This window comes from Saccoglossus kowalevskii, chromosome 14 (assembly GCF_978046115.1).
Source record: "Saccoglossus kowalevskii chromosome 14, keSacKowa6.1, whole genome shotgun sequence".
Classification (NCBI taxonomy): Eukaryota; Metazoa; Hemichordata; class Enteropneusta; family Harrimaniidae; genus Saccoglossus; species Saccoglossus kowalevskii.
The window spans coordinates 31,311,717-31,338,716 of record NC_140654.1 but is presented as its reverse complement, the minus strand read 5'-3'; the positions used below and the strand labels follow the sequence as shown (position 1 = coordinate 31,338,716).

General features: G+C 34.9%; 1 protein-coding gene across 1 annotated transcript in view; it reads left to right on the top strand.

Annotated features, from left to right (window-relative positions):
* Nucleotides 1-26,746, top strand: part of LOC100377578 (uncharacterized) — a 79,751-nt gene extending 53,005 nt beyond the window's left edge. Inside the window, exons 11-15 of the mRNA XM_002736659.4 lie at nt 18,800-20,431; nt 20,866-20,978; nt 21,931-22,056; nt 22,802-22,890; nt 23,125-26,746. Coding sequence (XP_002736705.2) covers nt 18,800-20,431; nt 20,866-20,978; nt 21,931-22,056; nt 22,802-22,890; nt 23,125-23,635 — 2,471 coding nt within the window. The 3' untranslated portion in view covers nt 23,636-26,746. The remainder of the gene's footprint in view (nt 1-18,799; nt 20,432-20,865; nt 20,979-21,930; nt 22,057-22,801; nt 22,891-23,124) is intronic.
* Nucleotides 26,747-27,000: the final 254 nt, after the last annotated feature.

The window sequence follows — 27,000 nt, the reverse complement described above, 5'->3', positions numbered from 1 at the left end:
TGGACTATACACTGCACACCTGGACCATTTGTATTGATGGACTATACACTGCACACCTGGACCATTTGTATTGATGGACTATACACTGCACACCTGCACCATTTGTATTGATGGACTATACACTGCACACCTGCACCATTTGTATTGATGGACTATACACTGCACACCTGCACCATTTGTATTGATGGACTATACACTGCACACCTGCACCATTTGTATTGATGGACTATACACTGCACACCTGGCACCATTTGTATTGATGGACTATACACTGCACACCTGGACCATTTGTATTGATGGACTATACACTGCACACCTGCACCATTTGTATTGATGGACTATACACTGCACACCTGCACCATTTGTATTGATGGACTATACACTGCACACCTGCACCATTTGTATTGATGGACTATACACTGCACACCTGCACCATTTGTATTGATGGACTATACACTGCACACCTGCACCATTTGTATTGATGGACTATACACTGCACACCTGCACCATTTGTATTGATGGACTATACACTGCACACCTGCACCATTTGTATTGATGGACTATACACTGCACACCTGCACCATTTGTATTGATGGACTATACACTGCACACCTGGACCATTTGTATTGATGGACTATACACTGCACACCTGCACCATTTGTATTGATGGACTATACACTGCACACCTGCACCATTTGTATTGATGGACTATACACTGCACACCTGGACCATTTGTATTGATGGACTATACACTGCACACCTGCACCATTTGTATTGATGGACTATACACTGCACACCTGCACCATTTGTATTGATGGACTATACACTGCACACCTGCACCATTTGTATTGATGGACTATACACTGCACACCTGCACCATTTGTATTGATGGACTATACACTGCACACCTGCACCATTTGTATTGATGGACTATACACTGCACACCTGCACCATTTGTATTGATGGACTATACACTGCACACCTGCACCATTTGTATTGATGGACTATACACTGCACACCTGCACCATTTGTATTGATGGACTATACACTGCACACCTGCACCATTTGTATTGATGGACTATACACTGCACACCTGCACCATTTGTATTGATGGACTATACACTGCACACCTGCACCATTTGTATTGATGGACTATACACTGCACACCTGGACCATTTGTATTGATGGACTATACACTGCACACCTGGACCATTTGTATTGATGGACTATACACTGCACACCTGCACCATTTGTATTGATGGACTATACACTGCACACCTGCACCATTTGTATTGATGGACTATACACTGCACACCTGGACCATTTGTATTGATGGACTATACACTGCACACCTGGACCATTTGTATTGATGGACTATACACTGCACACCTGCACCATTTGTATTGATGGACTATACACTGCACACCTGCACCATTTGTATTGATGGACTATACACTGCACACCTGCACCATTTGTATTGATGGACTATACACTGCACACCTGGACCATTTGTATTGATGGACTATACACTGCACACCTGCACCATTTGTATTGATGGACTATACACTGCACACCTGCACCATTTGTATTGATGGACTATACACTGCACACCTGGACCATTTGTATTGATGGACTATACACTGCACACCTGGACCATTTGTATTGATGGACTATACACTGCACACCTGGACCATTTGTATTGATGGACTATACACTGCACACCTGCACCATTTGTATTGATGGACTATACACTGCACACCTGGACCATTTGTATTGATGGACTATACACTGCACACCTGCACCATTTGTATTGATGGACTATACACTGCACACCTGCACCATTTGTATTGATGGACTATACACTGCACACCTGAACCATTTGTATTGATGGACTATACACTGCACACCTGCACCATTTGTATTGATGGACTATACACTGCACACCTGGACCATTTGTATTGATGGACTATACACTGCACACCTGGACCATTTGTATTGATGGACTATACACTGCACACCTGCACCATTTGTATTGATGGACTATACACTGCACACCTGGACCATTTGTATTGATGGACTATACACTGCACACCTGGACCGTTTGTATTGATGGACTATACACTGCACACCTGCACCGTTTGTATTGATGGACTATACACTGCACACCTGGACCATTTGTATTGATGGACTATACACTGCACACCTGGACCATTTGTATTGATGGACTATACACTGCACACCTGGACCATTTGTATTGATGGACTATACACTGCACACCTGCACCATTTGTATTGATGGACTATACACTGCACACCTGGACCATTTGTATTGATGGACTATACACTGCACACCTGCACCATTTGTATTGATGGACTATACACTGCACACCTGCACCATTTGTATTGATGGACTATACACTGCACACCTGCACCATTTGTATTGATGGACTATACACTGCACACCTGGACCATTTGTATTGATGGACTATACACTGCACACCTGCACCATTTGTATTGATGGACTATACACTGCACACCTGCACCATTTGTATTGATGGACTATACACTGCACACCTGGACCATTTGTATTGATGGACTATACACTGCACACCTGGACCATTTGTATTGATGGACTATACACTGCACACCTGCACCATTTGTATTGATGGACTATACACTGCACACCTGGACCATTTGTATTGATGGACTATACACTGCACACCTGGACCATTTGTATTGATGGACTATACACTGCACACCTGGACCATTTGAATTGATGGACTATACACTGCACACCTGGACCATTTGTATTGATGGACTATACACTGCACACCTGGACCATTTGTATTGATGGACTATACACTGCACACCTGCACCATTTGTATTGATGGACTATACACTGCACACCTGGACCATTTGTATTGATGGACTATACACTGCACACCTGGACCATTTGTATTGATGGACTATACACTGCACACCTGCACCATTTGTATTGATGGACTATACACTGCACACCTGCACCATTTGTATTGATGGACTATACACTGCACACCTGGACCATTTGTATTGATGGACTATACACTGCACACCTGGACCATTTGACTGACACCATATGCTGTTATAGGTGTAGTCTGTGAGCTTCATCTGTCGACTTGATTGAGCCAAAGTCAGGGCTTAATGCAGTAATCTGTATTTTCTTCTTAGAATTGTCAACTGCACAAAGTTACATTATTAGATTTTATTATTTTCTATATTATTATCTATGACAACTATCCAATTATGTACAACATATTTTGTAATATTTTTTTATGAATGAATAATGATTTAGATACAAAAATGTATTCCTGAAAACTACAAAATCATTATTATTTTAAATATAAATTGATTTTATCACATATCTATATGCTATATCATTCGTACCATTACTGTAATTGTTTCACCTGTCAACCCTGAATTTTCCTAATTTTGCATTGTCGTAAAACGTTGGCCTCTTTGGACCATGGTAAAATATTCCTCCTAATTTTTCGTAGCTTGCAAATGAACCAATCAGCATGCCCATTACAGGGAACCAATCAATGAACTTGTGGAAGCAGGTGATCAGCACCCCATTCTAAATCAAACACTGACATTCACTCATAAATATGCAAATCTAGTGTATGACATCTTGTCTAAAAACCATTTCATTGAAAGTCTATTTTGTCAACATTTTTACTACATGTATATGAGGAAAGAGATCAATGTTTATGAGTACCACACATTAGCTGTGAATCAGTGTGGTCAATGGCCTGCCAAAAAGCTGTTTTCCTACTTTTTTTGTTTTTGTGCCTTTTTTTTGTAAGTGCATTATATATTGTAATCTTATATACCAAGACTACCCTAAGTAAATATAGTGAATCTAGAATTTATGCCCCCTCTATTTAAATGGTTTGCCCCTTAATATTATTGGCCATCCTCATCATATCATTTCTATTTTTGTATGTACTTTTATTGGCCAGCAAACAATTTGTGTGTAACCCCAGGCAAGTGTGGAATATCAGTTATTAAATAAATAATGTGAAAGCTATTGTATATGTATACACAATAATTGCTTTGTCATTGCTGGCAATTTGTACAAAGCTGGAACTTGACTTTCATATTGACCTCATTCTTATTTATTGAATTACAACACTTCCAAGAAAATAAACCAGTAATTCCTGGACTTTTTACCCACTAAAACATTCTGCATTTATTCCTGATTTTCAATTTGTTTCTGATCATTGCTAACTCTATTCACCTCAAGTAATAGTGATAATTAACATTGACGTGTTCATTTCACAATGTTAGGCTAAAACGTAAACCATTTTATATATTACTACACCCCTTTGTGGACAGTTAAAAGTCATTGACCTCAGTTGGTTTCTTTTATTTATTCATAAAATATTGTAATGTAACTAGCTGTGGGTAATGTAATACCAAACTGTTTGTACTGTTATGGAGACCTACTCCTGTGATACACCAATCGTCTATTTCTGTGGTCATTGTGTTTGATGTTAGCGCTGTGTGTGCTACTTGTCTCTATGTACATTTCTCTGCTTTAGCGACTACATGCCAACATTATTGCAGGTAAACATTTTCTTACTTTCATCTTGCATGCATGCATGCTTATCCGAACAAGACCATTAATAGATTTCCTATAAGTGATATCAGTATTACCATACAAGTCAAATATTAAAGTAGGAAAAGAAAACAGGAAAAATGCATTAAAAACTGATTTGTGATTCAGCCATTTTTGAATCATGGTATCATAACAACCTATACATACTGTAAAGGGGTTAATTATTCACTGGGTTTTAATTTTGCTTATTTCGCTGACTGGAAAATGTGCTAAATTAAAACCCAGTGAATATGTGAAATTTAGCATAGAACACATTATCTAAATGATAAAACCGTGAATTTAAAACCCACTGAATACGCCTGAAATGGTAAATCAGCGAAATTTAAACCCAATGAAAATTAGTCATTTTACAGTATTCTGAAAGCTTAGATATAGGCGAGTAAGGTAGTGAATATGCCATACCAATATTTGTTTAAGGGATTTTCAGACAGCCAATTTTGTAAATGTCATTTTTGACTATTCTGACACTTTAAATTTTCAGTCTGGGAGACTGTGTGTCTGTGTGTCTTTTTCTTATCTGCCTTTGTTTATATTTCTAGCTACAAACAAATTATTACAGACATGCTACTGACAATCAATTGGAGAGTTTTGATAGGCTGTAATTGGCATACAAATTATTACAGACATGCTACTGACAATCAATTGGAGAGTTTTGATAGGCTGTAATTGGCATACTAATTATTACAGACATGCTACTGACAATCAATTGGAGAGTTTTGATAGGCTGTAATTGGCATACTAATTATTACAGACATGCTACTGACAATCAATTGGAGAGTTTTGATAGGCTGTAATTGGCATACTAATTATTACAGACATGCTACTGACAATCAATTGGAGAGTTTTGATAGGCTGTAATTGGCATACTAATTATTACAGACATGCTACTGACAATCAATTGGAGAGTTTTGATAGGCTGTAATTGGCATACTAATTATTACAGACATGCTACTGACAATCAATTGGAGAGTTTTGATAGGCTGTAATTGGCATACTAATTATTACAGACATGCTACTGACAATCAATTGGAGAGTTTTGATAGGCTGTAATTGGCATACTAATTATTACAGACATGCTACTGACAATCAATTGGAGAGTTTTGATAGGCTGTAATTGGCATACAAATTATTACAGACATGCTACTGACAATCAATTGGAGAGTTTTGATAGGCTGTAATTGGCATACTAATTATTACAGACATGCTACTGACAATCAATTGGAGAGTTTTGATAGGCTGTAATTGGCATACAAATTATTACAGACATGCTACTGACAATCAATTGGAGAGTTTTGATAGGCTGTAATTGGCATACTAATTATTACAGACATGCTACTGACAATCAATTGGAGAGTTTTGATAGGCTGTAATTGGCATACTAATTATTACAGACATGCTACTGACAATCAATTGGAGAGTTTTGATAGGCTGTAATTGGCATACTAATTATTACAGACATGCTACTGACAATCAATTGGAGAGTTTTGATAGGCTGTAATTGGCATACTAATTATTACAGACATGCTACTGACAATCAATTGGAGAGTTTTGATAGGCTGTAATTGGCATACTAATTATTACAGACATGCTACTGACAATCAATTGGAGAGTTTTGATAGGCTGTAATTGGCATACTAATTATTACAGACATGCTACTGACAATCAATTGGAGAGTTTTGATAGGCTGTAATTGGCATACTAATTATTACAGACATGCTACTGACAATCAATTGGAGAGTTTTGATAGGCTGTAATTGGCATACTAATTATTACAGACATGCTACTGACAATCAATTGGAGAGTTTTGATAGGCTGTAATTGGCATACTAATTATTACAGACATGCTACTGACAATCAATTGGAGAGTTTTGATAGGCTGTAATTGGCATACTAATTATTACAGACATGCTACTGACAATCAATTGGAGAGTTTTGATAGGCTGTAATTGGCATACTAATTATTACAGACATGCTACTGACAATCAATTGGAGAGTTTTGATAGGCTGTAATTGGCATACTAATTATTACAGACATGCTACTGACAATCAATTGGAGAGTTTTGATAGGCTGTAATTGGCATACTAATTATTACAGACATGCTACTGACAATCAATTGGAGAGTTTTGATAGGCTGTAATTGGCATACAAATTATTACAGACATGCTACTGACAATCAATTGGAGAGTTTTGATAGGCTGTAATTGGCATACTAATTATTACAGACATGCTACTGACAATCAATTGGAGAGTTTTGATAGGCTGTAATTGGCATACAAATTATTACAGACATGCTACTGACAATCAATTGGAGAGTTTTGATAGGCTGTAATTGGCATACTAATTATTACAGACATGCTACTGACAATCAATTGGAGAGTTTTGATAGGCTGTAATTGGCATACTAATTATTACAGACATGCTACTGACAATCAATTGGAGAGTTTTGATAGGCTGTAATTGGCATACTAATTATTACAGACATGCTACTGACAATCAATTGGAGAGTTTTGATAGGCTGTAATTGGCATACTAATTATTACAGACATGCTACTGACAATCAATTGGAGAGTTTTGATAGGCTGTAATTGGCATACTAATTATTACAGACATGCTACTGACAATCAATTGGAGAGTTTTGATAGGCTGTAATTGGCATACTAATTATTACAGACATGCTACTGACAATCAATTGGAGAGTTTTGATAGGCTGTAATTGGCATACTAATTATTACAGACATGCTACTGACAATCAATTGGAGAGTTTTGATAGGCTGTAATTGGCATACTAATTATTACAGACATGCTACTGACAATCAATTGGAGAGTTTTGATAGGCTGTAATTGGCATACTAATTATTACAGACATGCTACTGACAATCAATTGGAGAGTTTTGATAGGCTGTAATTGGCATACTAATTATTACAGACATGCTACTGACAATCAATTGGAGAGTTTTGATAGGCTGTAATTGGCATACTAATTATTACAGACATGCTACTGACAATCAATTGGAGAGTTTTGATAGGCTGTAATTGGCATACTAATTATTACAGACATGCTACTGACAATCAATTGGAGAGTTTTGATAGGCTGTAATTGGCATACAAATTATTACAGACATGCTACTGACAATCAATTGGAGAGTTTTGATAGGCTGTAATTGGCATACTAATTATTACAGACATGCTACTGACAATCAATTGGAGAGTTTTGATAGGCTGTAATTGGCATACTAATTATTACAGACATGCTACTGACAATCAATTGGAGAGTTTTGATAGGCTGTAATTGGCATACAAATTATTACAGACATGCTACTGACAATCAATTGGAGAGTTTTGATAGGCTGTAATTGGCATACTAATTATTACAGACATGCTACTGACAATCAATTGGAGAGTTTTGATAGGCTGTAATTGGCATACAAATTATTACAGACATGCTACTGACAATCAATTGGAGAGTTTTGATAGGCTGTAATTGGCATACTAATTATTACAGACATGCTACTGACAATCAATTGGAGAGTTTTGATAGGCTGTAATTGGCATACTAATTATTACAGACATGCTACTGACAATCAATTGGAGAGTTTTGATAGGCTGTAATTGGCATACTAATTATTACAGACATGCTACTGACAATCAATTGGAGAGTTTTGATAGGCTGTAATTGGCATACAAATTATTACAGACATGCTACTGACAATCAATTGGAGAGTTTTGATAGGCTGTAATTGGCATACTAATTATTACAGACATGCTACTGACAATCAATTGGAGAGTTTTGATAGGCTGTAATTGGCATACTAATTATTACAGACATGCTACTGACAATCAATTGGAGAGTTTTGATAGGCTGTAATTGGCATACTAATTATTACAGACATGCTACTGACAATCAATTGGAGAGTTTTGATAGGCTGTAATTGGCATACTAATTATTACAGACATGCTACTGACAATCAATTGGAGAGTTTTGATAGGCTGTAATTGGCATACTAATTATTACAGACATGCTACTGACAATCAATTGGAGAGTTTTGATAGGCTGTAATTGGCATACTAATTATTACAGACATGCTACTGACAATCAATTGGAGAGTTTTGATAGGCTGTAATTGGCATACTAATTATTACAGACATGCTACTGACAATCAATTGGAGAGTTTTGATAGGCTGTAATTGGCATACTAATTATTACAGACATGCTACTGACAATCAATTGGAGAGTTTTGATAGTCTGTAATTGGCATACTAATTATTACAGACATGCTACTGACAATCAATTGGAGAGTTTTGATAGGCTGTAATTGGCATACTAATTATTACAGACATGCTACTGACAATCAATTGGAGAGTTTTGATAGGCTGTAATTGGCATACTAATTATTACAGACATGCTACTGACAATCAATTGGAGAGTTTTGATAGGCTGTAATTGGCATACTAATTATTACAGACATGCTACTGACAATCAATTGGAGAGTTTTGATAGGCTGTAATTGGCATACTAATTATTACAGACATGCTACTGACAATCAATTGGAGAGTTTTGATAGGCTGTAATTGGCATACTAATTATTACAGACATGCTACTGACAATCAATTGGAGAGTTTTGATAGGCTGTAATTGGCATACTAATTATTACAGACATGCTACTGACAATCAATTGGAGAGTTTTGATAGGCTGTAATTGGCATACAAATTATTACAGACATGCTACTGACAATCAATTGGAGAGTTTTGATAGGCTGTAATTGGCATACTAATTATTACAGACATGCTACTGACAATCAATTGGAGAGTTTTGATAGGCTGTAATTGGCATACAAATTATTACAGACATGCTACTGACAATCAATTGGAGAGTTTTGATAGGCTGTAATTGGCATACTAATTATTACAGACATGCTACTGACAATCAATTGGAGAGTTTTGATAGGCTGTAATTGGCATACTAATTATTACAGACATGCTACTGACAATCAATTGGAGAGTTTTGATAGGCTGTAATTGGCATACTAATTATTACAGACATGCTACTGACAATCAATTGGAGAGTTTTGATAGGCTGTAATTGGCATACTAATTATTACAGACATGCTACTGACAATCAATTGGAGAGTTTTGATAGGCTGTAATTGGCATACTAATTATTACAGACATGCTACTGACAATCAATTGGAGAGTTTTGATAGGCTGTAATTGGCATACTAATTATTACAGACATGCTACTGACAATCAATTGGAGAGTTTTGATAGGCTGTAATTGGCATACTAATTATTACAGACATGCTACTGACAATCAATTGGAGAGTTTTGATAGGCTGTAATTGGCATACTAATTATTACAGACATGCTACTGACAATCAATTGGAGAGTTTTGATAGGCTGTAATTGGCATACAAATTATTACAGACATGCTACTGACAATCAATTGGAGAGTTTTGATAGGCTGTAATTGGCATACTAATTATTACAGACATGCTACTGACAATCAATTGGAGAGTTTTGATAGGCTGTAATTGGCATACTAATTATTACAGACATGCTACTGACAATCAATTGGAGAGTTTTGATAGGCTGTAATTGGCATACTAATTATTACAGACATGCTACTGACAATCAATTGGAGAGTTTTGATAGGCTGTAATTGGCATACAAATTATTACAGACATGCTACTGACAATCAATTGGAGAGTTTTGATAGGCTGTAATTGGCATACTAATTATTACAGACATGCTACTGACAATCAATTGGAGAGTTTTGATAGGCTGTAATTGGCATACAAATTATTACAGACATGCTACTGACAATCAATTGGAGAGTTTTGATAGGCTGTAATTGGCATACTAATTATTACAGACATGCTACTGACAATCAATTGGAGAGTTTTGATAGGCTGTAATTGGCATACTAATTATTACAGACATGCTACTGACAATCAATTGGAGAGTTTTGATAGGCTGTAATTGGCATACTAATTATTACAGACATGCTACTGACAATCAATTGGAGAGTTTTGATAGGCTGTAATTGGCATACTAATTATTACAGACATGCTACTGACAATCAATTGGAGAGTTTTGATAGGCTGTAATTGGCATACTAATTATTACAGACATGCTACTGACAATCAATTGGAGAGTTTTGATAGGCTGTAATTGGCATACTAATTATTACAGACATGCTACTGACAATCAATTGGAGAGTTTTGATAGGCTGTAATTGGCATACTAATTATTACAGACATGCTACTGACAATCAATTGGAGAGTTTTGATAGGCTGTAATTGGCATACTAATTATTACAGACATGCTACTGACAATCAATTGGAGAGTTTTGATAGGCTGTAATTGGCATACTAATTATTACAGACATGCTACTGACAATCAATTGGAGAGTTTTGATAGGCTGTAATTGGCATACTAATTATTACAGACATGCTACTGACAATCAATTGGAGAGTTTTGATAGGCTGTAATTGGCATACAAATTATTACAGACATGCTACTGACAATCAATTGGAGAGTTTTGATAGGCTGTAATTGGCATACTAATTATTACAGACATGCTACTGACAATCAATTGGAGAGTTTTGATAGGCTGTAATTGGCATACAAATTATTACAGACATGCTACTGACAATCAATTGGAGAGTTTTGATAGGCTGTAATTGGCATACTAATTATTACAGACATGCTACTGACAATCAATTGGAGAGTTTTGATAGGCTGTAATTGGCATACTAATTATTACAGACATGCTACTGACAATCAATTGGAGAGTTTTGATAGGCTGTAATTGGCATACTAATTATTACAGACATGCTACTGACAATCAATTGGAGAGTTTTGATAGGCTGTAATTGGCATACTAATTATTACAGACATGCTACTGACAATCAATTGGAGAGTTTTGATAGGCTGTAATTGGCATACTAATTATTACAGACATGCTACTGACAATCAATTGGAGAGTTTTGATAGGCTGTAATTGGCATACTAATTATTACAGACATGCTACTGACAATCAATTGGAGAGTTTTGATAGGCTGTAATTGGCATACAAATTATTACAGACATGCTACTGACAATCAATTGGAGAGTTTTGATAGGCTGTAATTGGCATACTAATTATTACAGACATGCTACTGACAATCAATTGGAGAGTTTTGATAGGCTGTAATTGGCATACAAATTATTACAGACATGCTACTGACAATCAATTGGAGAGTTTTGATAGGCTGTAATTGGCATACTAATTATTACAGACATGCTACTGACAATCAATTGGAGAGTTTTGATAGGCTGTAATTGGCATACTAATTATTACAGACATGCTACTGACAATCAATTGGAGAGTTTTGATAGGCTGTAATTGGCATACAAATTATTACAGACATGCTACTGACAATCAATTGGAGAGTTTTGATAGGCTGTAATTGGCATACTAATTATTACAGACATGCTACTGACAATCAATTGGAGAGTTTTGATAGGCTGTAATTGGCATACAAATTATTACAGACATGCTACTGACAATCAATTGGAGAGTTTTGATAGGCTGTAATTGGCATACTAATTATTACAGACATGCTACTGACAATCAATTGGAGAGTTTTGATAGGCTGTAATTGGCATACTAATTATTACAGACATGCTACTGACAATCAATTGGAGAGTTTTGATAGGCTGTAATTGGCATACTAATTATTACAGACATGCTACTGACAATCAATTGGAGAGTTTTGATAGGCTGTAATTGGCATACTAATTATTACAGACATGCTACTGACAATCAATTGGAGAGTTTTGATAGGCTGTAATTGGCATACTAATTATTACAGACATGCTACTGACAATCAATTGGAGAGTTTTGATAGGCTGTAATTGGCATACTAATTATTACAGACATGCTACTGACAATCAATTGGAGAGTTTTGATAGGCTGTAATTGGCATACTAATTATTACAGACATGCTACTGACAATCAATTGGAGAGTTTTGATAGGCTGTAATTGGCATACAAATTATTACAGACATGCTACTGACAATCAATTGGAGAGTTTTGATAGGCTGTAATTGGCATACTAATTATTACAGACATGCTACTGACAATCAATTGGAGAGTTTTGATAGGCTGTAATTGGCATACAAATTATTACAGACATGCTACTGACAATCAATTGGAGAGTTTTGATAGGCTGTAATTGGCATACTAATTATTACAGACATGCTACTGACAATCAATTGGAGAGTTTTGATAGGCTGTAATTGGCATACTAATTATTACAGACATGCTACTGACAATCAATTGGAGAGTTTTGATAGGCTGTAATTGGCATACAAATTATTACAGACATGCTACTGACAATCAATTGGAGAGTTTTGATAGGCTGTAATTGGCATACTAATTATTACAGACATGCTACTGACAATCAATTGGAGAGTTTTGATAGGCTGTAATTGGCATACAAATTATTACAGACATGCTACTGACAATCAATTGGAGAGTTTTGATAGGCTGTAATTGGCATACTAATTATTACAGACATGCTACTGACAATCAATTGGAGAGTTTTGATAGGCTGTAATTGGCATACTAATTATTACAGACATGCTACTGACAATCAATTGGAGAGTTTTGATAGGCTGTAATTGGCATACTAATTATTACAGACATGCTACTGACAATCAATTGGAGAGTTTTGATAGGCTGTAATTGGCATACAAATTATTACAGACATGCTACTGACAATCAATTGGAGAGTTTTGATAGGCTGTAATTGGCATACTAATTATTACAGACATGCTACTGACAATCAATTGGAGAGTTTTGATAGGCTGTAATTGGCATACAAATTATTACAGACATGCTACTGACAATCAATTGGAGAGTTTTGATAGGCTGTAATTGGCATACTAATTATTACAGACATGCTACTGACAATCAATTGGAGAGTTTTGATAGGCTGTAATTGGCATACTAATTATTACAGACATGCTACTGACAATCAATTGGAGAGTTTTGATAGGCTGTAATTGGCATACTAATTATTACAGACATGCTACTGACAATCAATTGGAGAGTTTTGATAGGCTGTAATTGGCATACTAATTATTACAGACATGCTACTGACAATCAATTGGAGAGTTTTGATAGGCTGTAATTGGCATACTAATTATTACAGACATGCTACTGACAATCAATTGGAGAGTTTTGATAGGCTGTAATTGGCATACTAATTATTACAGACATGCTACTGACAATCAATTGGAGAGTTTTGATAGGCTGTAATTGGCATACTAATTATTACAGACATGCTACTGACAATCAATTGGAGAGTTTTGATAGGCTGTAATTGGCATACTAATTATTACAGACATGCTACTGACAATCAATTGGAGAGTTTTGATAGGCTGTAATTGGCATACTAATTATTACAGACATGCTACTGACAATCAATTGGAGAGTTTTGATAGGCTGTAATTGGCATACTAATTATTACAGACATGCTACTGACAATCAATTGGAGAGTTTTGATAGGCTGTAATTGGCATACTAATTATTACAGACATGCTACTGACAATCAATTGGAGAGTTTTGATAGGCTGTAATTGGCATACTAATTATTACAGACATGCTACTGACAATCAATTGGAGAGTTTTGATAGGCTGTAATTGGCATACTAATTATTACAGACATGCTACTGACAATCAATTGGAGAGTTTTGATAGGCTGTAATTGGCATACTAATTATTACAGACATGCTACTGACAATCAATTGGAGAGTTTTGATAGGCTGTAATTGGCATACTAATTATTACAGACATGCTACTGACAATCAATTGGAGAGTTTTGATAGGCTGTAATTGGCATACTAATTATTACAGACATGCTACTGACAATCAATTGGAGAGTTTTGATAGGCTGTAATTGGCATACTAATTATTACAGACATGCTACTGACAATCAATTGGAGAGTTTTGATAGGCTGTAAATGGCATACTAATTATTACAGACATGCTACTGACAATCAATTGGAGAGTTTTGATAGGCTGTAAATGGCATACTAATTATTACAGACATGCTACTGACAATCAATTGGAGAGTTTTGATAGGCTGTAATTGGCATACTAATTATTACAGACATGCTACTGACAATCAATTGGAGAGTTTTGATAGGCTGTAATTGGCATACTAATTATTACAGACATGCTACTGACAATCAATTGGAGAGTTTTGATAGGCTGTAAATGGCATACTAATTATTACAGACATGCTACTGACAATCAATTGGAGAGTTTTGATAGGCTGTAATTGGCATACTAATTATTACAGACATGCTACTGACAATCAATTGGAGAGTTTTGATAGGCTGTAATTGGCATACTAATTATTACAGACATGCTACTGACAATCAATTGGAGAGTTTTGATAGGCTGTAATTGGCATACTAATTATTACAGACATGCTACTGACAATCAATTGGAGAGTTTTGATAGGCTGTAATTGGCATACTAATTATTACAGACATGCTACTGACAATCAATTGGAGAGTTTTGATAGGCTGTAATTGGCATACTAATTATTACAGACATGCTACTGACAATCAATTGGAGAGTTTTGATAGGCTGTAAATGGCATACTAATTATTACAGACATGCTACTGACAATCAATTGGAGAGTTTTGATAGGCTGTAAATGGCATACTAATTATTACAGACATGCTACTGACAATCAATTGGAGAGTTTTGATAGGCTGTAATTGGCATACTAATTATTACAGACATGCTACTGACAATCAATTGGAGAGTTTTGATAGGCTGTAATTGGCATACTAATTATTACAGACATGCTACTGACAATCAATTGGAGAGTTTTGATAGGCTGTAAATGGCATACTAATTATTACAGACATGCTACTGACAATCAATTGGAGAGTTTTGATAGGCTGTAATTGGCATACTAATTATTACAGACATGCTACTGACAATCAATTGGAGAGTTTTGATAGGCTGTAAATGGCATACTAATTATTACAGACATGCTACTGACAATCAATTGGAGAGTTTTGATAGGCTGTAATTGGCATACTAATTATTACAGACATGCTACTGACAATCAATTGGAGAGTTTTGATAGGCTGTAATTGGCATACTAATTATTACAGACATGCTACTGACAATCAATTGGAGAGTTTTGATAGGCTGTAAATGGCATACTAATTATTACAGACATGCTACTGACAATCAATTGGAGAGTTTTGATAGGCTGTAAATGGCATACTAATTATTACAGACATGCTACTGACAATCAATTGGAGAGTTTTGATAGGCTGTAATTGGCATACTAATTATTACAGACATGCTACTGACAATCAATTGGAGAGTTTTGATAGGCTGTAATTGGCATACTAATTATTACAGACATGCTACTGACAATCAATTGGAGAGTTTTGATAGGCTGTAAATGGCATACTAATTATTACAGACATGCTACTGACAATCAATTGGAGAGTTTTGATAGGCTGTAATTGGCATACTAATTATTACAGACATGCTACTGACAATCAATTGGAGAGTTTTGATAGGCTGTAATTGGCATACTAATTATTACAGACATGCTACTGACAATCAATTGGAGAGTTTTGATAGGCTGTAATTGGCATACTAATTATTACAGACATGCTACTGACAATCAATTGGAGAGTTTTGATAGGCTGTAATTGGCATACTAATTATTACAGACATGCTACTGACAATCAATTGGAGAGTTTTGATAGGCTGTAATTGGCATACTAATTATTACAGACATGCTACTGACAATCAATTGGAGAGTTTTGATAGGCTGTAATTGGCATACTAATTATTACAGACATGCTACTGACAATCAATTGGAGAGTTTTGATAGGCTGTAAATGGCATACTAATTATTACAGACATGCTACTGACAATCAATTGGAGAGTTTTGATAGGCTGTAATTGGCATACTAATTATTACAGACATGCTACTGACAATCAATTGGAGAGTTTTGATAGGCTGTAATTGGCATACTAATTATTACAGACATGCTACTGACAATCAATTGGAGAGTTTTGATAGGCTGTAATTGGCATACTAATTATTACAGACATGCTACTGACAATCAATTGGAGAGTTTTGATAGGCTGTAATTGGCATACTAATTATTACAGACATGCTACTGACAATCAATTGGAGAGTTTTGATAGGCTGTAAATGGCATACTAATTATTACAGACATGCTACTGACAATCAATTGGAGAGTTTTGATAGGCTGTAATTGGCATACTAAAGCATAGATAGATATAAAAAAAACACAGAAAAACTGCTAACAAAAAAAGCAACTCTCCAGAATGAATGTGAACTTTGCAAAACATAAAATCACCTTTAAATTGATCATCCCTTAGACAAACATTGGTACTGTATATGCACTACAGTGTTCACCTATATGTTAGCTTTCAGAATATATTTAGCAAAATCCCAGCAAGTGAGAGCTGAACACTTGTCCCACCATAGAGGGCAGTAACTTTCAAATTATTTATTGACTCAAAGTAATAACAAATCAATTGACCTGAATTCAAATTATTTCAAATGACTTTTGACGTAAAGAGTGGCTGGAATTGATTAGTGGTCTTGTTTTAAAACTGTCTATTCACTGTTTGCAGTTATACATTGCCATACTTACCTGCATGGTATGTGTTATTTTCAAAGAATGTACAATATAGAATGAAACAGTGACTGAGGACTATGTTCTTCAGAAAGTTAGGGGTTCCTTATTAAGTGTGCTAAAGAAAGCTAGGCAGTAGCAAGTTGACGACAAGTTGTGAGTACATAAGGATGAAGATTCCCTAACTTGCTGGTAGAAATTTTTTTTTCTCAAGTCACATGTGAAGCTTGCTAAGACCTATGCATTAGTTATCAACTCTTCCTACTGATATTTGGATTTTTATTTTTATCAATACCTTAATGTTTGTATTTTTTTTGCATTCAATTAGGTGAGAAGGCATCATTTATTCTCTTCTGCTCACATGTCTATTTCAGTATCAGAGTGCAACACATGTTGAAATGTCTAACTATTCAACCCTTTCACTGCCTTGTATTGCTGCAGTTTTTTGGTATTCTCTAATTAAATAATACCTGCTTGTAGGTTCTTAGTCTTAAATTTGTATTGTCAGACAAAGGTCTTTCAATTTTGAGTAATTTGACCAAAAATTGTATTTCAAAGTTATGGCATTCTTGAGTTTTCTAGGCGTGTACATTCATTTTCTTGAATCAACTGTTTATATGGAGACTCAGTTATTGTCACATTAACTATACATCAGATATTTTATGGTGCATACAGTCAATTTAGCTATGCCATTGTGCACATTTTGTTTCATTATCAATCAAAGATGGCCGATTGGCAGACATTTTAGTTGGTGTAAGACATCACACTAGTTACACTTGACACATTGCAGCACAGTGAGAATAACCTGTTGAATTCACAGTTCAGTAAAGCTCACTGTTGCCTTTTTAGTTTAATATCGTCATCTTCAGTGTTTGCAATGGTAACAATGTTTGCTACATTCATTGTTAGTTTTGATGAAACCGATGTATATGGCTGTGAAGGGGTTTAACTAGAATTATATGTAGTTTATTAATAGCATGGTTTTGCTGCTATGTGATATAGGAATCTGTACACTAAGGTTACACATTTGTGTGGTTACAATTGTAGTCATTGTTAGTTCTACTGTAATTAGGTATGTTCCCTATTTTGACACAAATTTGCTATAAATTCTAACAATATATTCTATAGACATGCTAACCTGTTTAAACTACTACCATTAATTCAATAGGAAAAGCATGACATTCTGTAGTTTCTTCTTTTCATGAACCTCCTCAAATTGTTTATTGTATATTCTTGTAGGCATTAAATTTAATTACTGTTCTGAAAACTAGTTTCTTGTTACAGTTAAGCTGTTATTTTTATATAAAGAAAGAACCTTTTATTCAGATTTGTCTACTTTTAACAAATTAATGTATGACCTTTTTTTTATTTTTTGTATCATCTAACAGAAATTTGATAAAAAAAAACATGTATATTGAAGATGACTTTTTTCAATTTAACAGATGATGAAGAAAATGTGAAGATGAAAGAAAAGAATACTGGTATGAGAAACAGAGATGATTCTTCTGAATCAGAGTCAGATGATGAAAGCCGACAATTGACCGTTAAAAGTGACACTGATGTGATGAGTGAAATCAAGTCGGATAGTGAGAGTGAAAAAGAACCTGAACATGAAAACAAGAAAGCAGCTGTTGAGAGTGACAGTGACATCCACAGTGAAATCAAGACAGATGATGAAAATAAATCAGAAAATGGGAAATTGGTATTAGGAGGTAATGATGATGTCCAAAGTGAGATAAAAACTGATGATGAGAAGGAAGAAGTAGCTTCTGAACACAACAAATTAAATTCTGATCATGATAGTGATGTTCAAAGTGAAATTAAAACTGATGATGAAAGAGAAAAGGATAAAGAAATTGACAACGTGAAAGATGTTAGTGACAGTGAAAGTGCAAAAACTGTCCATTCTTCAACTTCATCTTCAACTTCATCATCATCACTATCTTCATTGTCATCTACTAAATCATCTTCTAGTGATGAGAGCCATAGCAACAAAAAAACAGAGAATTCAGCTAATGAGGACAGTGTGGATCTTAATAGTGGCATCATGACATCTGTTGAAGAAAATTCACAAGTTGAAGAACCATCAGGGGTTGAAGAACCATCTCAGGTTGAAGAACCATCCCGAGTTGAAGAACCATTCCAAGATGAAGAACCATCCCAAGATGAAGAACCATCCCAAGATGAAGAACGATCAGGGGTTGAAGAACCATCAAGGGTTGAAGAACCATCCCAAGATGAAGAACCATCAGGGGTTGACGAACCAACAAGGGTTGAAGAACCATCAAAGGTTGAAGAACCATCAGGGGTTGAAGAACCATCTCAGGTTGAAGGACCATCCCGAGTTGAAGAACCATCCCAGGTTGAAGAACCATCCCAAGATGAAGAACCATCCCAAGATGAAGAACCATCCCAAGATGAAGAACCATCCCAAGATGAAGAACGATCAAGGGTTGAAGAACCATCAGGGGTTGAAGAACCAACCCGGGTTGAAGAACCATCCCAAGTTCAAACACCTTTCCAAATTGAAGAACCTAGGCTGAATGAGGAGAAAGTGAGTATTGTGAGTGGAAGTCCTGAAGATCAAGTCAAGGACAAGGTCATATCAGACAAAGGTTATGCTAAACCTGACTATAGTAGTAGTGATGATGTAAGCAGCAAAATAGATACTGACAATTTGGATGTAGGTCATAAACCTGAACTTGATGTGATTGACAAGTCAGATGACCAGGATGATGGACCTGTTTTAGTGGCCAGTGTAGGAGATCATGGCACAAGTGATGAAAACATTGCACATGAACCTAGCGTTGATAAACCCAGTGAATCAAATGATGCACCAGTGGCAGGCAGTGAACAAGACCCAAGTGGCAATGAACATTCTAATATCATCAGTGGATCTGATGGCGAGAATCATCAGGCCAGCGGTGAAGAGGAAAAAATACAAAACTTATCAGATAACCAACTGGATGATGCAAGTGACAAGGAACATAGTAGGAAGGATAGTGAGCCAAAAGAAAAACGAGATATGGCATCAGATGAAGAAATACAGGACAATAATGTAAAGCCAACAACTAGTAAGTATCTTTTAGTCTGGATCAACACAGTATGGGTTGGTCCATTAAGTTGTTATTATAATTTGGGGTAACAGCTAGTGTAGAACTGTTAAAGTAAACTAACTCTACCTGCCTAAGAGTAAAAATGCTTTTCTTCTTGTTGCTTCGTCTGTAATGATGAAGGCTAGTTTTGTTGCCTTGTTTGCAATGGTGTTATCAATTTCTTGTGTCCCAGATAATTTCATTCACCAATATTTGTTATTTTTATGCCGAATTTATATCAGAGCGATGACGTTTACCTTGCATATCACCACGTATAGTGTGGAATATCAGTTTCACACTAAGTGTCACTACTGTGAGTGATATGCACTTGTGATAAGTACAATACTGCACATGTTGGTTAACTATTGTAAATAGATTTCAACTTTCATTAAATTGGACCCTCTGTTTGACAGATGATGAAGTGAAAGCAGACACTGATGATGAGAGAGAGAGTACTATAGAGGAGGAGAGATATTTACAAGAGAAACTTGTGCAGCTGGGAAACAAACAGTATGAAGAACAAGAGGTGAGAATATTTCAATACTATGATGTATGCAGACAATTTGCCAATACCTCCAAGCTCACTTGTAAAGAACTATGTTGTGTAATTACAGTCAAACCTGTGTTACTGACCTCTATATAATGACCACCTGTTTATAGTGACCACTTTTAGGCAGTCCAAAAGCATAATGTATGAGCAACCTGTCTTATGTGACCACCTCTATATAAAGACCACCTGTCTATAGTGACCACTTTTAGGCAGTCCAAAAGCATAATGTATGAGCAACCTGTCTTATGTGACCACCTCTATATAAAGACCACCTGTCTATAGTGACCACTTTTAGGCAGTACCAAAGCATAATGTATGAGCAACCTGTCTTATATGACCACCTCTATATAAAGACCACCTGTCTATAGTGACCACTTTTAGGCAGTACCAAAGCATAATGTATGAGCAACCTGTCTTATGTGACCACCTCTATATAAAGACCACCTGTCTATAGTGACCACTTTTAGGCAGTCCAAAAGCATAATGTATGAGCAACCTGTCTTATGTGACCACCTCTATATAAAGACCACCTGTCTATAGTGACCACTCTTTCAGCAATATTTTTTTTGCAATTTTGCAGATAAATTTAGACTAGATGCATTTAAAAATCTGTGATTAATAAATTAGTGAATCAGTCTGGAAGGCTGTGGGTGGGGCTGTGGGTAGGGCTGTGGGTGGGGCTTTACGTACAGGTTAGTCTGTGCATGCAAGTTCCCAAGGTAATGTACTGAAGTCACATGGACAGCCAATCAGTGGTGACACTGATTGAATGCATTTTCAGTGAATATTAATTGCAGCTAAAATAAAGTATTTTAGAGCATAGGAAGCTATACAGCTTAAAATACTGCCCTCAGTGTCTGTACCTGTGCTGTCTTGATAACAGAGTATGTAGTATGTATGTATAGTAATAGATTGATATGTGTTTCAGCTGAATGGGATTCTGAAGTCACTGGCTAAGAATAAAATTCTGGAGACGTTGGAATGGACTCACAGTGTAATGAACAAAGACATACTTACTAGATTACAAGAAATACTTCAACAGTCTGAAATCAAGGTAAATGAGATACTGTTTCAGGATTAATTATTCGCTGGGTTTTATTTTCGCTTATTTTGCTGGCGGCTAAACGTGTGAAATTGAAACTTGGTTTAATATTACAATTTAATATTAAATGTATTGTTTTTTTTCATAATTCAGTTAATATGTCTGTAACATTAAATCTGCTGAAAATAAATCCACTGAATAGTTTCCTTTCTATAGTACACTGCCTAATTTATAGGATGTGAGCAATACAGTATTTGCTCTATTAGAAGTGCATGTAAACCAACAATTACATTTATTTTATAATGGATTATTAAAATATGATTTATTATAACCATATAATCATTTATGTAAATGTATGCGTTACTAATATAGCAAATACAGTATTGTATGTCATTCACATAATTCCTGTTATCATCTACAATTGTAAGTAGCATGGAATGTTGTCATATTATTTTGTAGTGCATGTTTCCTGTCCGCAAAACTTACAAATAACAATGCAAAATACTAGTATTACAAAAATGAATAAAAAAGAATAAAAATTGTTATTGGTACTTCTTAAAAACAAAAATCCTGAAACTGCTTACTGTAGCCATCCACATTAAAGGCAGCCATAGTGATTTCAACCCTACAATATATCCCACAATGCATTGCATATATAGTGTTAACTTCATGGAGCACATGTTCACAAAGTGAATTGGTTTCTTATACATGTACGGTAAGTATGTCAAGTAAAAATAAACATATTTTTTTCTTACAGAATCTAGACTTTAGTTACTGTAAGTTATCCGTTGAGAGTATTGATGGCTTACTTCCTGTCATTAAAGACAACTCACTGCACAATTTAAGGTATGCAGTTATGTTATTAATTTTATAGAGTTTAGTTTTGCAGGCTCTATGTTGGTTATTTGGGTTTTATTTTATGAATGATGACTTTGGCTCTCAAAAGGTTAAGCTGCCATATTGTATTTGAATGGAGTGTTTAATGTAAGCTTAACAATCAGGAGAACAATAATAAAACAAGGAATATGTAAATATGATAAGTACTGTCGCTTTCAGTAGTTACTAATTTTTGTTTTTCAGCCTGAAAGGAAATCCTTTAATGGACCATGGTATACGATGTATTGTAGACATGATGCTAGAACACAATATCCAATTGAAGGAGCTGGACATCAGTAATTGTGATATCCACGCAGACGGTGCAAAGTATATTGCTAAATTGCTCTCTGCTAAAACAATCAAGTTGAAAACACTGAAGATAAATGGTAATGATTTTACCTGTGATGGTTGGGAAAGTCTTGGAGAAGCGTTAACTGAGAACCACTCACTAATGAAGCTAGAAATGGAACATAATAAACTTGGCAACAAGGGATGTGAAGTGATCATCGATGCATTAATCGATAATGAAACTCTGAAAGAGTTAAATCTGAGAGGAAATGATATCGGAAACGAGGGTGGAGAGAAATTGGTAGAATTGGTGAAAGAGAATGACGTGATTGAAGAGATATTAGTAGACATCGGTAATGATATCAATAAGAAACTACTCACTGAAATGAAAGAAATTTTACAAACTGGCACTTATGTTGATTTGTAAAAATAACTGCTTTTTGCAATAAACCGTCCAATAATCATAGATATTATATACAAATCATTGTGCAATCTTAGATTAGATTTCTTCTATGCATTTATTTACACATTTCTGATATTGGTCCACCTGTCCTCGGTAACGTTTTTGACAAGATGACTGTATTTGGTGTATGCCTATCCTTTTATCTTAGTTTTAAACATATTATAATTTGAAGAGAACTATGTCCAAACACAGGGATGCTATCAAAACCTACATTATCGTACACCATGTTCATTCTATTAGTAATGCTGCATGCACCTTACGTAAGTCATATTTTAATAATCTAGTATACAATACTGTATTTGCTTCATTAGTAGCGCATACAGTTATACCAGCTTATGAGCTTATGTAAATTACAGGTGTTTCTATGATCAAAATAAGTCGTATTTAAATGATTGAACATACAATAAATGCAATTTTAGGTTTATATGCGTTATTATTAGACATGTGTTTCTGTAAAGCAAATACGATATTTAGTAATTGAACTAGTTAAGTTTGTAAATTCAGTACTTGTTTCATCCGTAATCTTTTTGTGAATTTGTAGGTTGGTCAACTCTTTCTTGGATTGCCATAACAATTCATACCTCCCTATAAAAATACATCTAAGACATGTTTTGTTTTGTTTTCTTTTATTTCTGTGACACCGAGCAAATGATCAAAGCTTGTCAAGTCAGATCACCTCAAATTATATAGTCAGACTTAACAATGCTGGTTTCGGAGTTAACGGGTCTATCAAACTGTTGATTTTATAGGTTTTTAAATGTTCCAGTTGAATGAATTTGTTGACATGTGCTTTTTGTCCTTGATAGTGGCCACATTAACTTTTCAGACATTGTGCCTTTTTTGCCACATTTGCCACATTATGTGCTATATCTCTCTATAAAATTAAGATCAATTAGGTCTAACCAGGTGTACTTGGTTTATTAGATTGAGATATTATTCTCAACTCTTTTACAATATTTGTATTATAGACCTACTTTTTTTTAGCTTCGTTGTCGACTTTGTCGAGCAAAGCTTATCATATGAGTGATTGTCCGTCGGCGTCCGTCGTCGTCCGTGTCAATGTTTTACTTTTTCGACTTCTTCTTGAAAACTACAAGCCTGAATGTTTTGATACTTGGTGTATATGCACCTTGGGTAGACCTCTCTTAGGTTTGTTCATTTCATGTTGATATCTTCCATTCTCTAATTTTGGTGAATATTTTTGTCATTTTTGGTAAAAAGTTATATTTTCGATTTCTTGTTAAAAACCGCAAATGCAATTGTTTTGATATTACATATATAGGTACTACATGTGGACCTCTCTCAGATTTGTTTATTTTGTAATGGTATCTTTAATTCTCTAATTTTGGTGAATATTTTTGTCATTTTTGGTAAAAAGTGATATTTTCGACTTCTTGTTAAAAACCGCAAGTTCAATTGCTTTGATACTACATATATAGGTACTACATTTGGACCTCTCTCAGATTTGTTCATTTTGTGATGATGTCTTCAATTCTCTAATTTTGGTGAATATTTTTGTCATTTTTGGTAAAAAGTTGATATTTTCGACTTCTTGTTAAAAACCAAAAGTTCAATTGCTTTGATATTACATATATAGATACTACATGTGGACCTCTCTCAGATTTGTTCATTTTGTGATGATATCTTCAATTCTCTAATTTTGGTAAATATTTTTGTAATATTTGGTAAAAAGTGATATTTTCGACTTCTTGTTAAAAACCAATAGTTCAATTGCTTTGATATTACATATATAGGTACTACATGTAGACCTTTCTCAGATTTGTTCATTTTGTGATGATATCTTCAATTCTCTAATTTTGGTGAATATTTTTGGTAAAAAGTGATATTTTCGACTTCTTGTTAAAAACCAAAAGTTCAATTGCTTTGATATTACATATATAGATACTACATGTAGACCCTTCTCAAATTTGTTCATTTCGTGATGATATCTTCAATTCTCTAATTTTGATGAATATTTTTGTCATTTTTGGTAGAAAGTGATATTTTCGACTTCTTGTTGAAAATCGCAAGTCTGATTGTTTTGATACTATACATATTGCTCATTTTCTAATGATATCTTCTGTTCTTTAATTGAAATGTGCATTGCTAACAGCGGAGCTATCTCAGCCGACAGGCTGCTTGTTTAAATTTGTAAGCTAGCCAATCCCATCGATGTATTGACATCATTGGTTATTAGGAACACAAATTAGCATTTCTATCTGCTTTGCTTTTATTTCTTCTTCTGATGCTTTGAACTAAAGCAGTATAAAAGTTTTTAAAAAAATCTTGATCAGAAGTTGTCAACTTTGTACAAATCTATTTTGTAGAGAATTTTAATTATAAAAAGTGTTGAATTAGAATTTCATCTGCCAGACTCTGTTATGTTTTTATTGTTGCATGAGGAAATGCTGACACGGTGCTTGCTATATTCTGATTTACATTGCTATATGAAAACATTGTATATATTATATATTCACTTAATGTATCCAGCTGTTTTATCAGTATATATAGTCTGGTAGTTTTCAGTATTGTCAATATCGCAATGGATGCATAAATGAATGCTAAAGTCATTAATTCTTTTTTTTGTCACCTGAAAATTAATTGATTTATTTTGATTATTTTTGATCTGCAATAATTGACTGCATAAAATTTGTAATGCACACTTGTATAATTGAGTCATACTTTAAATGTGTATTGCACTGTAAATAAATGATCTCTCCCTTACTACCGTAAAATCTCTATTATAAGCCGCATTCCTAGTAGAAGTCACACCAATCATCATTTCTCATATGCTCTAATAGAAACCATACCCTCTTTGTTGCATTGTACCATTATAATAAAAGCCGCGGTTTCTAATACAGATTTTACAGTACACTGTAAATAGTTATAGCTGCTAGAAATGTGCACGTCTACAAAACTGCTACACTATTGTGATCCCAGAATCTTGCGAGAGGCTGCATGAATAGACAATATGCCAGGTGCCAATCTATCTTATTTGCCAATTTATAATTACATGTGTATTATAATCTTTATTTTTAAAATATGGAAATAAAATTTGCATTTATTATTGATGAAGTACTTTTGATTTCTTCACATATTTACTATATAGCTTGTATATACAACTGCTGTTTGTTTCACTTATCGTCTTTAATGCCTAAAATTGTTTAGCCTCTTCAATCGTACTGTGGTCACAACTGGTGATTGGCTGAACATCATCTGCTTGCACATGCCAAGTAGTCGCTAATTTTCTAACCAGTGTTAATAATAACAATAACTTTATTGCATCCTTAGAAATACAATGTTTCTATCAGTTAATAGCAATAAAGATT